This window comes from Phalacrocorax carbo, chromosome 12 (genome assembly GCF_963921805.1).
Source record: "Phalacrocorax carbo chromosome 12, bPhaCar2.1, whole genome shotgun sequence".
Lineage (NCBI taxonomy): Eukaryota > Metazoa > Chordata > Aves > Suliformes > Phalacrocoracidae > Phalacrocorax > Phalacrocorax carbo.
The window spans coordinates 9808747-9821027 of record NC_087524.1 but is presented as its reverse complement, the minus strand read 5'-3'; the positions used below and the strand labels follow the sequence as shown (position 1 = coordinate 9821027).

The 12281-nt window shown below is 43.9% G+C and overlaps 1 protein-coding gene across 1 annotated transcript in view; it reads left to right on the top strand.

Annotated features, from left to right (window-relative positions):
- Positions 1-4495: 4495 nt before the first annotated feature.
- The window catches only part of COL17A1 (collagen type XVII alpha 1 chain), a 45754-nt gene continuing 37968 nt past the window's right edge, over positions 4496-12281 (top strand). Inside the window, exons 1-4 of the mRNA XM_064464099.1 lie at positions 4496-4585; positions 9171-9236; positions 9962-10006; positions 10783-10881. Of these exons, the coding sequence (XP_064320169.1) occupies positions 9182-9236; positions 9962-10006; positions 10783-10881 (199 nt within the window). The 5' untranslated portion in view covers positions 4496-4585; positions 9171-9181. The remainder of the gene's footprint in view (positions 4586-9170; positions 9237-9961; positions 10007-10782; positions 10882-12281) is intronic.

Here is a 12281-nt window from a genome sequence, read left to right as displayed (position 1 = left end):
CAGGTCCATCCCTAGCCCTTGGGCAGGGCTGCTTGCTAGTAACTATTAGGCAGTTGTATTGCAGAGCGCCAAAGTGGCATCAGGGTCCTGGTGTGTGTACAGGCTTGTCTCTGAGCAGAGGTAGATATCTGTCTACAGCTACTGAAGAGTCCCACTCCTCCTGTCTACAAGGTAGTAGTAAAAGAAATGAGCCCAAGCCTTCAGCCACCTCCTCCCAGTCTCTGTCCCCAACCAGAACAGCCCAGGCCCTCCTCTCTGGACCAGTACAATTCAGTTTGTCCTGCACTGTTAAGGAACCATTTTTTTTAATGCTCCATATACATATATAGCTTTAGGATAATTATTTGCACTGTGATAAACCTTAGAAGCTGTAGCAAGCCTCATGGAATGCCATATAAAGCCAGAAGGAGAGTGGAAAGACAGTCCTTAGCTGTACAGCTTTTGTATTAATGAATACAAACAACCAAGACATCTTCTTTTGATCGCTGAAGTCTCTTGAGACCTGGGAGATGGAGTTAGCAACAGATTTTTTCATCCTGACATTGCTCACCTCCCAGCACCCCAGAGCAATGATCAGTTCCCCACGAGGCTTTTATTCATGCCCGAGGTTACTCATGGTGAGTTTCTCAATTGATGTGCAAACCATGGACTCAGGGCATTGAGTCAAGGGAGTGACTCAATGGAGTTACTGGCTCTGGTTGGTTCAGCAGCTGCCCAGCTCCATTCTGTAAAACCAAGGCACAGAGGTAACTGCAGTTGCTACCCAGAAATAGGTGTGGTTTCTTCTTCCCTGTGCAAACCATCCTTGTGTGGGCCTGCACTATTCCAATCAGCTTCTTGGCTGATGCACTAGCTGCGTAATTTATGTGTCAATCAGGACAGAATTATCAGACCAATGTACACCTTATCCTGTGCTGCACAGCTCACTTTGAAGTTGAAGATAACAAGTTGTCATCACTAGGCTGTTTCTAAATCATGAACACACCTTAAGCTGCTAGAGGAAGGCCATGACAAAACCAGCTGGTTCAGCTTTGAGACTCTATCTTCGAGGTGCCCTTGCAGAGTGAGAAGTGATTCAGATGTGCTGTAGCACAGCCCCCTTCCAGGTGCAGTGAATGTGCAGTGTAGAGTTCTCAACTTTTCTAGTGCCAGCATCAGCTGCTGTAAACTTGGAACATCTTTCACCGGAGAAAATGTCTTCAGCTATGATTTGATCTCTATAGCTGCCAGACTGAATCAGTTGAAATCTCAAAGTCTGTGCAACTTCCTCCTGTGGTGGGAAGAGGGAAAGCAGCAAACTCTGCATCTGGTAGAACATTCCCAGGTACCCCCAGCAGCAGTGCGGTTCCATACCTACAGACTTCACCTTCAACAGGCAAAACTGAGCAGGATAGATGGGGGAATGGGAGGATGGTAATTGTTCCTTCCAAGAGGAGCTCAAGCTGTCCCTCCTACTCTAACCACCAGTCCACACACCACCACTGCTACTGCAGAAGTGGCAGCTGACGACCTGAAGCTAGGTCTGTTGCAGTTCATTGCACTGTGCCAGCTACACAGACACCTGACTTCCAGTGGCTCTGACTAACTGAGGCAACCACTGACTTCAGTAAAAGGTGAAGCAGCTCAGGACCCCTCTAAATTATGTTCTTGATGTTGACACCTGAAATTAGGAACGCAAATGAAGTAATCAGTGTCTTTCATCAGGCCACATCCTCAACTTCATCTTCACCTAAATTTCCTCTTTTTAATGCAGAGTCAGTGGTTCTCCAGATGTGGTTTATATTCTATTTCCTTTTAAGGCACCTCTATGTCATACCCCACCATCACCTTCTCTTTCTTTCCAATAAGAAATTGGCAAAATGACTCATGAAGAGATGCTCCATGAACACTTTGTTCTCAAGAAACTTTAAACCAGTATATTTTTCACTGACAACATTTTAGGGAATAAAGTACTGTATTTTTTCTTATTTTATAAAAATTGTGATGTCTACCTTCTCTTTATACATAAATAAAGAAAACTGGTAGGCAAAAGTAAAGAAGGGAGAAAATTCCTCCAGTTCTGAGGACATTATCTTAAAATGTGAGGTCCCATCTCTTGCTGCAGTGAAGTCTGTTTGCCATTCCGGTGAGTCTCTCTCATACTGACGGGTCTTACAGAGCTAGAATAGCCCAGTGCATTCTGTGCTGTCTTTTCTTGAACAACTTCTGTCTGTGGGCAGCCAGGGTATATGTGAAGCACACACCTGTGGAATGTGCTGGAAGCAGACTGTCATGGTTTAACCCCAGGTGGCAACTAAGAACCACGCAGCCACTTGCTCGCTCCCCCCTGGTGGGATGGGGAAGAGAATCAGAAGGGTAAAAGTAAGAAAATTCGTTGGTTGAGATAAAGACAGTTTAATAGGTAAAGCAAAAACTGTGCACTCAAGCAAAGCAAAACAAGGAATTCATTCACTGCTTCCATGGGCAGGCAGGTGTTCAGCCATTGCCAGGAAAGCAGGGCTCCATCATGCGTAACGATTACTTGGGAAGACAAAACACCATAACTCCAAATGCCCTGCCTCCCCTTCCTTCTTCCATGTCCTGATTTTGGCTGGGGTAGAGTTAATTTTCTTCACAGAAGCTAATATAGTAGGTAGTAAAGCTAGTAGCCAGCTTTATACTGGCTGAGCATGACATCATATGGTATGGAATATCCCTTGGGTCACTTGGGGCCAGCTGTCCCGGCTGTGTCCCCTCCTAACTCCTTGTGCCCCCCCAGCCCACTCGCTGGTGAGGTGGGGTGAGGAGCAGAAATGGCCTCGACTCTGTGTAAGCCCTGCTCAGCAGTAGCTAAAGCATCCCTGAATTATCAACTCTGTTTTCAGCACAAATCCAGAATATAGCCCCACACTGGCTACTATGGGGAAAATGAACTCTATCCCAGTTAAAACCAGCACATGACATAAAATGAGATGACCAGAGTGCAGGTTTAAAGTGCAATGTGTCATGTTCAAAAAGCTAAAGCCACTTTTATCCTTTTGGTCAAGGCTTAAGCCTAGTGCAGTTTGGCCAGGCAGGTTGAGCTCTACACCTCTTAATAATTTAATTACCACAGTTTCTTTAGACAACTAAATGTCCTTTGATTAGTGTTCAGAAGGCAGAGCGCAGGGAGGAAATTATGCTTCATAAATATCTGACTAAAGATAAATATAAATACAAGTTCTGGGATTTAGGAGATGCGTGGATGAATTCAGAAGAAGACTGGATCCCTGTCTACAAACACAGGGAATAGCCTCTGGAGCGGCAGTGTAGTGCTGTATAGCAGCCATGTCCCTACACACCTTTGGAAATTTTCAGTATGGAACTTAAAAGAACAGAGTGTGATCTTGACAGTACACAGCTACAATCCCTCAAAAGGTCTGTGCAAAAATACACATGAAGCGTCTTTCCCATTCAGTGGTATGAATCTGTCAAAATCTGTGTAGGGTGAGAGAAGCCAAGCTGGATTCTGATTCTTATAAGGAAGCACGGGTCACCGAGTGACACTGCCATGCCCAGTAAGAGGAAAAATCTTTACACAAGGTAAAGTTAAGCTGTCAAAATCTTTGCTGTAGGACATTGCACATAATAAAATGTTGTGTAGGTTCAAAAACTAACTGGACAAATTAATGGAAAATATCCATCAAGTAATGATTGCAATGCTGGTGCTTTTGACTTAGGAAGTCTCCAGTATACACCAGGAAAATATCTGCATAGGCTTGTTCTGTTCACATAGTCTTCCCAGGGCTGTTAAAATGGGCCGTGGTAGAAGACAGGGTCGTGAGCTAGATGGATTTTTGCTTTGACCCACCGTGGCTGCTCTTCTGCTCCAGTTCCTATTCAGTGAGTAGTCTGTAGGTGGTATAGACGGAAGAAACTCTGTTCCTTACTCAGTTTGGTGTATTTTTATTTATTAATAGTGCTGCCTTCTGAATAGAGCATAAATATCTATGGTTTGGCAAGACAGTTCAGACCACTGACTCGAGCGATTTTCAGCCAGTTTGTACTACTAGCTGGGAGTTTAGCCCCTTGTATTGCAAGCTGCAAAATATGCTCAGCTTGCAGCCAGCTTTGCAGAGACATCAGCAGGTGCTGTGCAACTTTCTGTAAGAAAATACCAAACCAGATTTCAGATCATGGATCAGAAAGTGTGGCCATAACAGTTCATTTTCCCTGATATAAGCATTCATACCTTTGTCTGTCTGGCATCTAAATAGTTAATCTACCTGAGCTAATAGGTAGGAGCATTTTTGCTTTCAATAAAGTTTGATTCCTGGAGGCAGATCTTTTTTTTCCAGTGAGTGTCAGATAATTGGAAGGGTAGGGTGAGGCAGGAAACCACGACACGCCTTTGTTGGGACTTGTTTAAGAGCACGAGAATAGAAAAGCACAAGAAGGGTAAGAATAAGACAGGTTAAATAAAGAAGAGGTGAACGTTTTTGGATGATCACTCAGATTCCGCACACCTTTGGAAAGACGTGATATAAAGTGTAGGAGGCAAATTTTGGTAGAAAGGAACAGTTGAGGAGAAAAACAGATTTTCAGTTCAGTAACCAAAGCACTCCAGGTAAGTTACATTATTAAAAAAAAAAAGAGGAGAAAAAAGTATCCTGTATTTTCTTTCTTCCAGATTCCTTGCAGAACAAGGCTGTATTCTCAAGCAAAATAGAGGAGGTGTTACATTTTTCTGTGGGGAATATGATGTAAAAATAAGATTGTGTAAAAGCTGGGTCATTTTGGTTTTGTGTTTGTCAGTGAATATACCTCTTTTAAAATGCGTATCAGGTGAAAGGAGCGTACCTGCTGAGAGATAAGAAATGTGAAGCCAGGCTGTAGGTACCTGTTTAATGCATTTTCTGAAACTACCATGCAAATAGATAAAGTTTAGCTGAATGTTCTGTAAGGGAACCAGCATGGTAAAATGCACATCATCTGTTGGCTGTTTTTAAAATTGAGCAGAACTGAAATGTGCTGGAGGAATAACGCTTGTAAATTGAAGCTTCAGATGGTGGGTGCAGGGTGTAATATTAAGGAATTTATATCTAGTCCTGAGAATGTCTGGAACTGCTTCTGAGTGAAAGTTTGTGTTGCTATGTGCAAGCTTTGCTTTGTCTCAGACAGGTGGGTTTATTTATCAGCAGTGACTCGCTGATTATGGACTCTGGGTGACATTTTTATCGTAGAAGATTAGGAGGCACTGTAAGGTGTTTTTGAAGCTTTGTCACAATAAGCCAGAAAAGTGATTTGAGAATCAGTTTGAATCCTTTCTGCAGCAGGTCTAGCAATTTGAATGTGGTGGCATAAGGTAAAAGACTCATCTTCTTTTCCTGTCTTTGGACTGACTTTTAGAGTGACTATGGGGAGGTTGCTTGTTCTTCTGTGACTAGTTTCTTCATCTGTGAAATGGTGACAGCAGCATTTTCCTGTTCTGCAAACATTTTCTGTGTAATACCAGATTGTTTGTCTCCCTTTCTGTGCTAGAGGCGAGAAGCTTGTGCAGGTCAGAATGGCCTCGCTTTGGCCTGTTTCTCTTCAGGTAGCACAATTAAATAGGCATGGTGAGGACACATTTTTGAAAGGAAGGCACCTGGCAGTGCAGAGTGAAGTCTGGGCAGTGCTCCTGCTTGTGCTCTGGGAAATGAGCACATATTAGTGTCAAAGAAGCCAGGACAGTTGAGGGCTTGTGGGCAGAGCAGAATTTGGTTCCTACAGCACATCCAGGCTTTGGTTGGGCATCTAACCTACTTCCCTGGCATTAGCATCACCTCAGTAAGTCTACAAAATGAGCAGATTTGGAAGCATGATTTGGTTGATTTGATTCTGACTGTGCTGGTGTTAGTAGAATAACTGGAAAGGAACAGGTTTTAAAGCAGAATGAGAACCTCAGATTCCTAGACTGTGGGATAAAAGAGAGATAAGGGGCCATTTTTGAAACAGTTCTATTAGTCCCAGGACAGTGGCACCTGAAAGGCTTGATTAAGAGGAAGGGGTACCCTAAGGGACATTTTATATGATGGGAGCCATGGCATTTGCTTTTAACGTAGTCAGTGAGAAGGTTTGGAGGTATCTACTGAGTCTCAGAGTATTTGTGATCAAAGGGTTCCACTGACATTAAATATTATTAATCTCAGCACCTGCTGGTGGTGTTTCTCCTAATGGACTGTCTCACAGCAGGAGCCTTATTAATGAAGGGAGGAGAGAGCTGAAAGGATGTGCTGTGAGAGTGTAACAGCATTCTGACATGAAAACTAGAAGGACATGGTGGAGGAATAAAAGAATCTGAAAGGTGCCTGCTTTCATTTTTCCATTAAAATATGTCTTTGTGCCTATTCCCCTCCCCTTTGAAAAATGTAAGTAATAAACTTTATTACCATTGCACACAATACCTAACTTCTATAATAATAAGAGGGGTTTGCATGTCCCATCTCAGACTGGCTTAGCATCCTTGCCAGTGAGCTGCGCTACAGTCAGGTGGAACAGGGGGCACCCTGCAGTGTCGGGCTCATGGAAAGCACACATCTAAGCATGCCTTGCAAAGCTGGGCAGATATTACTATCCTGCTTTTCAGTGCTATACAGAGGGGAAGAAGTGCGCACAAGTATGACAGTGTTAGACCTCTCCTGGTTCCTAGTGCCATTAAGGTCTGCAAGTTCCCTGTTTTTGTGGGTGCCACAAGCACACTACAACTCCTGAGCTTATGTTAAAGCAGCCATAGGGTTGCCCTGTCTTATGCTGCCTGCACTGTTTGAGAGTAATCCCACTTCACAAGTTCCTGCTTGTTGCTCAATAATAATTGCAGGTGACTTCTCTGATTCAACAGCACTATTGCTTTGCCACAGACATAGCCCGCAGGTATGTCTTTGTGAATCCAGATAGGAGCTGGTGAAATGAGTCAGTCCTGGCAAATAATGGAAATCCAGCTCAGTCAGCCTGCTGGAGCCTGGGCCGGCTCTTGTATTCACGTGGCAAACACAGGCAACATAGATCAAAACGCACCATGTGCTGGGGCTGGGCTGCGGCAGGTGTGGCTCCAAAGATGTGGTTTAACCTCTTGTTACTTTTTTTTTGATTGGTATCAGAAGAAGATATTCCCCTTCCTCATGGGAAGGCAAAGATGCAAAAGACGCATTCATTTTATGGTGGTGCTGGCCTCTTCCAGCATCGATAACCAGCACTGTTTCCCAATAGCAGAAAGGAAGTGGAGTTTGGGGGCTACAGAACAGGAGGAAAGCAGTTTCAAAGAATAAAGCTGTGGTCCCTGCCTAAAACACTGGCAAAGCCAGCAGTGCTGACATCTGGACAACAGCTTTCAGCATCTTTTTAGGGAAGGAGCTTGCAAGATGCTTCCAGTGTTGATGCAATAAGAAAAAGTAGCAGAGATATTGCCTTTGCTTGGAGTGAATGACCAGGAACCCTTCCATTGCAGGGGACTATCATCCTGCAGGAGAAGGAACTCTCCTAGCACATGTAGCTCTAGTCTTGCATGTGCCTTGGAATCAGCGCCCTGGATAATCCCTTGGAAATCCCCAGTGTTAGTAAGCACTGCACAGGTTGGGTAGTATCTTGCCGCCAAGGTTGTGTAAGGACTTGGATGTGGCCTCAGGAGCTGCATTTACAGGGATGCTTAGCCAAGCTCAGGGTCTAAGTTGCAAGAGTGAGGGCTGTGGGCACTGTGGGTGTTCTCTGCAAAGTTCAGCTGAGTCTGTGATAGGAGGCTAAAGTGATTTGACTGATAGTTTGCCTTCTACACTCCAGTTGTTCCTGTCCAGCTGTGGAAATAGGGCAGCTGCTCAAAGACAGCACTGAATCTGAACTTCAGATATTCCTGCAGATTCTCTGTTGCATCCTGCCTTGTTTCATTATTTATGCATGGGCAGTACAAGTGTAAAATCAAGGGGGTAAACACATTGCAGAAGGGTAAGTGGAATCATGAGGATCAAACTTAAATGGTAACTGAATTAGAAGGCACAGTCTTGGGTTCTGCCTCAAGCTGGGCTCTAAAACTTGGAAGGAATTTTGCCCAAAGCTTAATTTGAGACTCAGCCTGTTATGTGTGTAGGTTTTGGTACAGCTGGGCCCTCAGTTTTAGTGAAGAGTCTTGAAATGCAGTGGAGCGTTTTGGCCTATCACCTTGTGCGCAAATTAAAATCTCTTCCTTCTCATTGTTTGCGGCTGCACAAGATGAAATGTTATCTTAGACTAGGAGTGAGCAACTCGGTGTTTACTTCTGACACAAGTGTTTTCTCTTCTATCTGATGTTTCTTTTCCACAATCACAGCGTTTCTTTGTGGTATTCCTGCTTTGGCAGACATTCATACCTCTGCTAGAGATTGCAATTTTGACTAGAGAGGGATCCAAGTCATGAAGAAGAGTACACAGCATTCACAGCAGGGATTCCAATACTGTGTAGACTGACCTGAGCTGGCATTAAATTAGATCAGATTCCAAAGCCACAGACAGGGCCTCCGAACCATCTCTGCTCTGTCTGTAAAGCAAGATAAAGCACTTTCTACCTTAAGTTCCTTGGTGCTGAAAATAGCTAGTTTAAATGTACCTCCAGTGTTTTTCTGTTTCACTAATGCCGGTGCTGTGGCTTTAGCATCAGTGTACCCTGAGAATGCACAGTATTGCTGTCAACCAGGGAAAACTATTTCTGATTAGGTTTTTCTGGCAGTACTGGTGTGGTGATGGTAGCTTACTCCTGTAGCTGCCTGCATTTCTAATCCTATAGTGTTGAGTCCTGCCCAGAGCAGATGTGTGGGAGTGGCATTTGGATCCTGTGGTTTTGATCAAGCCTTTATAGGGGCGCAACTGGGGACCAACCACAGCATGGTGCCACAAATTCTGGATATAAATCCAGGTCTAAACTTCTCCAGCACGGAGTGGATTTGCCCCTATGTCACCAGTTGGCTTTACATCCCCTCCTGCTGTTTCAGCTCTGCTGCACTGTGCAGCATCCAGTTTTGTAGGCAAGTTGTGCTGGTCTGTTAGTAATACTCAAACGGCTCTGGAAAGGCACTGTAAACTCCCTGGCAGAGATGTCTTCCAGGCAGTCTAGTCCCCAGCGGGAGGGTGGGGGGTTTTGTGGGGAGCTGTTGTCATCTCCTACTATTCACAGACCTCTGAGAGCAGTCTCCCTGCTTTCCCTGCAGGTGGCAATGGTATGGATTCTGTAACAAAGAAAACGAGGCAAGACGGATCAGAAGTTACTGAAAGACGTAAGGATAACATTTTTTATGTCACACCCCAAAAATCCCAGAAGCAGATGCCCAGTTTTGTAAGGGGTTGAATGTTGACCAGAGGTCCAGAACTCAATTCTGTGCCTGTCACTGATCTCTCTGTTGAAGTCAGAACAAGGAATAGAATGGGCCAAGATCAGACAGTCAGAGACATGTAGCATGACCTAATGGTTTAACCACAGATGATTGACCTGTGGTAACATTTCTAGCAACTAGTGCAAACATTTGGATTCTCCTCCTACCTCTGGTATCAATGCCTTGCATGGCCTAGAAAATGTTCTTTAGATACCTTTTTTGGCTGTGTGTAAAACAGAGGGTAAGTTTCTTGCTGGCATTGTGGGAATAAGCTAGTAGGGAGCTAATAAGGGGTCTGACCATGGACTTTGCTGTTATGGCAATGGGTGTGGTTCAGAAGTGCCCAGAAATAATACTACTTCCATGTTTTACAGGGATCTTGCAAAGAAAAAAAATCTTTCATGGCAATGATGTTCTTAGTTACCGTAGGTTTCAAAAGGCCTGCAAACACACACACAGCATTTTTTGCTAATGAGACTGCAGCCCCCAGGCAGTGTGGGCTTAAGGGACTTCTGTTTAAATGAGCAGATCTTCTTTGAATGAGTTGTGCTTTCCATGGAAATTTAGAGCATTGATCTTGTTTGGCTATATTAACATGCCATTACTTCTACACCCTTTTCTTTCCTCAGTTATTACAGAGACTGTAACCACAAGACTGACGTCCTTACCACCCAGTAAGTAATTGTCAGTCATTACATTACTTCTGCTCAGTGTTCTGTGCCCCTCCATGCTGTTTGACTTTATTATTTCCATAAATCCCTGGGTGCAGCAGGTCTCGGTGCAGAAAGACTTACACCCAAAGATAAGCTATTTTCAGAAACACCTCTCCCAAAATATATGTTAGTGGAGAGAAGGAGCAGTATGTGAGGAGCCATCTGAGTATCGTCAGAAACAAAGCCACACAGTCCACTGAGACTGGTAGACCAGACTCTCCAAGGGCTTGAGCCCAGATATAGGGTCTCCAGTGGTGACTGTCTCTTGGGGACATGGGTCAAAAGTGATGGGTCTGCAGCCTCTGCTACAGTGTATTCCCCTGTCATCTTACCCAGTTGACAATGGTGAATGAATCTTTTTGGGTAATATCAGCTGTCATGGGTGATTTCTACCTCTGTAGGGAAGTACAAGTACCAAGTAGGGAAGAATCCTACATGTTCTTTATACCACTATATTCTTGATTAGCCTGCTGCAGCTGGGTTGGCTCACCTCATTTATGATGCAAGTTAACAGCTGTATCCTTCAGTCCATATATGGAGCAAAACTTGAATTCAGACCTGCTGGGTCTGCAGTGTGAACGCTTATCTGCTCTGCCAAGACACTTCTATGCAGTTCTGGTATCTCACCAGACATAAAGCTGTACTTGTAATTGAGTGTGAGGACAGTCTTGCAGTGTCCTTGCTCTTCTTGTCTTTTACCCTGAGAGAATGTCTCATTTTGTGCTCATCTCTTCCAGAAGGAGGAAGCAGCAGTGGCCTCAAAACATCATCCCACACTGGAGGGAGTGGAGTGGAAAAGAGGTCTTACACCCATAGCAGCAGCTACGTGACTTCAAGTAAGGAATCAATGCATCGCACAGTGAGGAAGCAGAGAACAAAGGCAGGATAAATGGTTTGAGGAGAGATTCAGGGCAGGGAAGTAGTATGAGCTAGAGGTAAGGAAAATAAGATTTATGAAAGTAGAAGTGGCAAATACTCAGAGCATAGATACTCCTTCCCTAAAGTTGGGTGTGAGGGTGGATGAGTAAATGGCAAAATTCATGTTTTCCACAGGGAAAACTTGATTTCAGGAGAACAACAACAAAAATGCCATTCCCACTGTTGTAAAGAAGTCATTCGGAAATCAAATTTCCCTTCTTCCAGGATTTCCAAATCACAAAAATCTTTGTGACCATTTTTGTTCCAAAGACAGTTTTGATTTATATTTTTGTTGATCTTGCTGAGGATAGAACAGTATTAAAGAATTTCCTAGAAAATATTTTCTTGTGTGTGTGCCCACAGCTTGAGAACTTTGAACAGTCTTCCAGATTTTCTAGACATGCTAAATCAGTATGTGCTGTCTACTCTATAAAAACAGCATTCTCCTCTAAGAGCATTCTTTGCCCAACTGTTAGATTGTTGTAGCAAAGGTTTTTAAAGAATAAGCCTCCTAGCCAAGTTTCTGGCACACCCTTTTCTCTTCCGCCAGTGGGACAGACTGTATAACCACCCTTGTAGAAAACATTCTCCATGCTCCAAAAGAGCTGACGAAGCAAAGGGATGGAAGTGCAGTTTGGAAGCTCAACAGGAGAATTAGCCATACCCAATAGATCTGACAGACACCTCCATACCAGTTAAAGGCCAGAGTGTGGAATCACTTTGCCTCAGGGCAGGTGTGAAGTAACTCCAGTGAACATGTCAGTCTAATTGTCTGAACTGGCACCTGTCTGAGAACTGAACCCAGCCCTGCAAACTTAGACAACTCTGCAGGATTGCCATCTTCCTTGTTATTTCTTTTCAATGTGTGGAGGAAGCGAAAAGAACCTGAACTTCAGAAATAATGAGTTCTTGAAGTTTCACAGAGCATTTTCTAATCTCTGCTTTCCCACCCTGCTTGCAGAATGCCTCCAACAGAGGCCTACTTGCCACAATAGTTCTTTCTGCTGAATTAAGTGGAAAAGATACAGAACAAATCAGGTCCTTGTAGAGGGGAAAGTCGGCAAGAAAACACTCTGCTGAGATCACAAGGGCATGCTCTTTTTGCAGTGATGGGTACACAATATCCAGTCTGATCCTGCTGATCTGTGTGGATATGTTGCACTTTATCACAGGGCTCCCTTTTGCTGCATTCTGATAATACTCTAGCATTAGATTTCATACAAGAGTACAAACACATTAGTTATGGCTGCTCAGTTCTTTCTTCACAGAGCTGATGTGAATTAGGAAGGGAAATTCTTTCCTCTGTCTAAATATAACA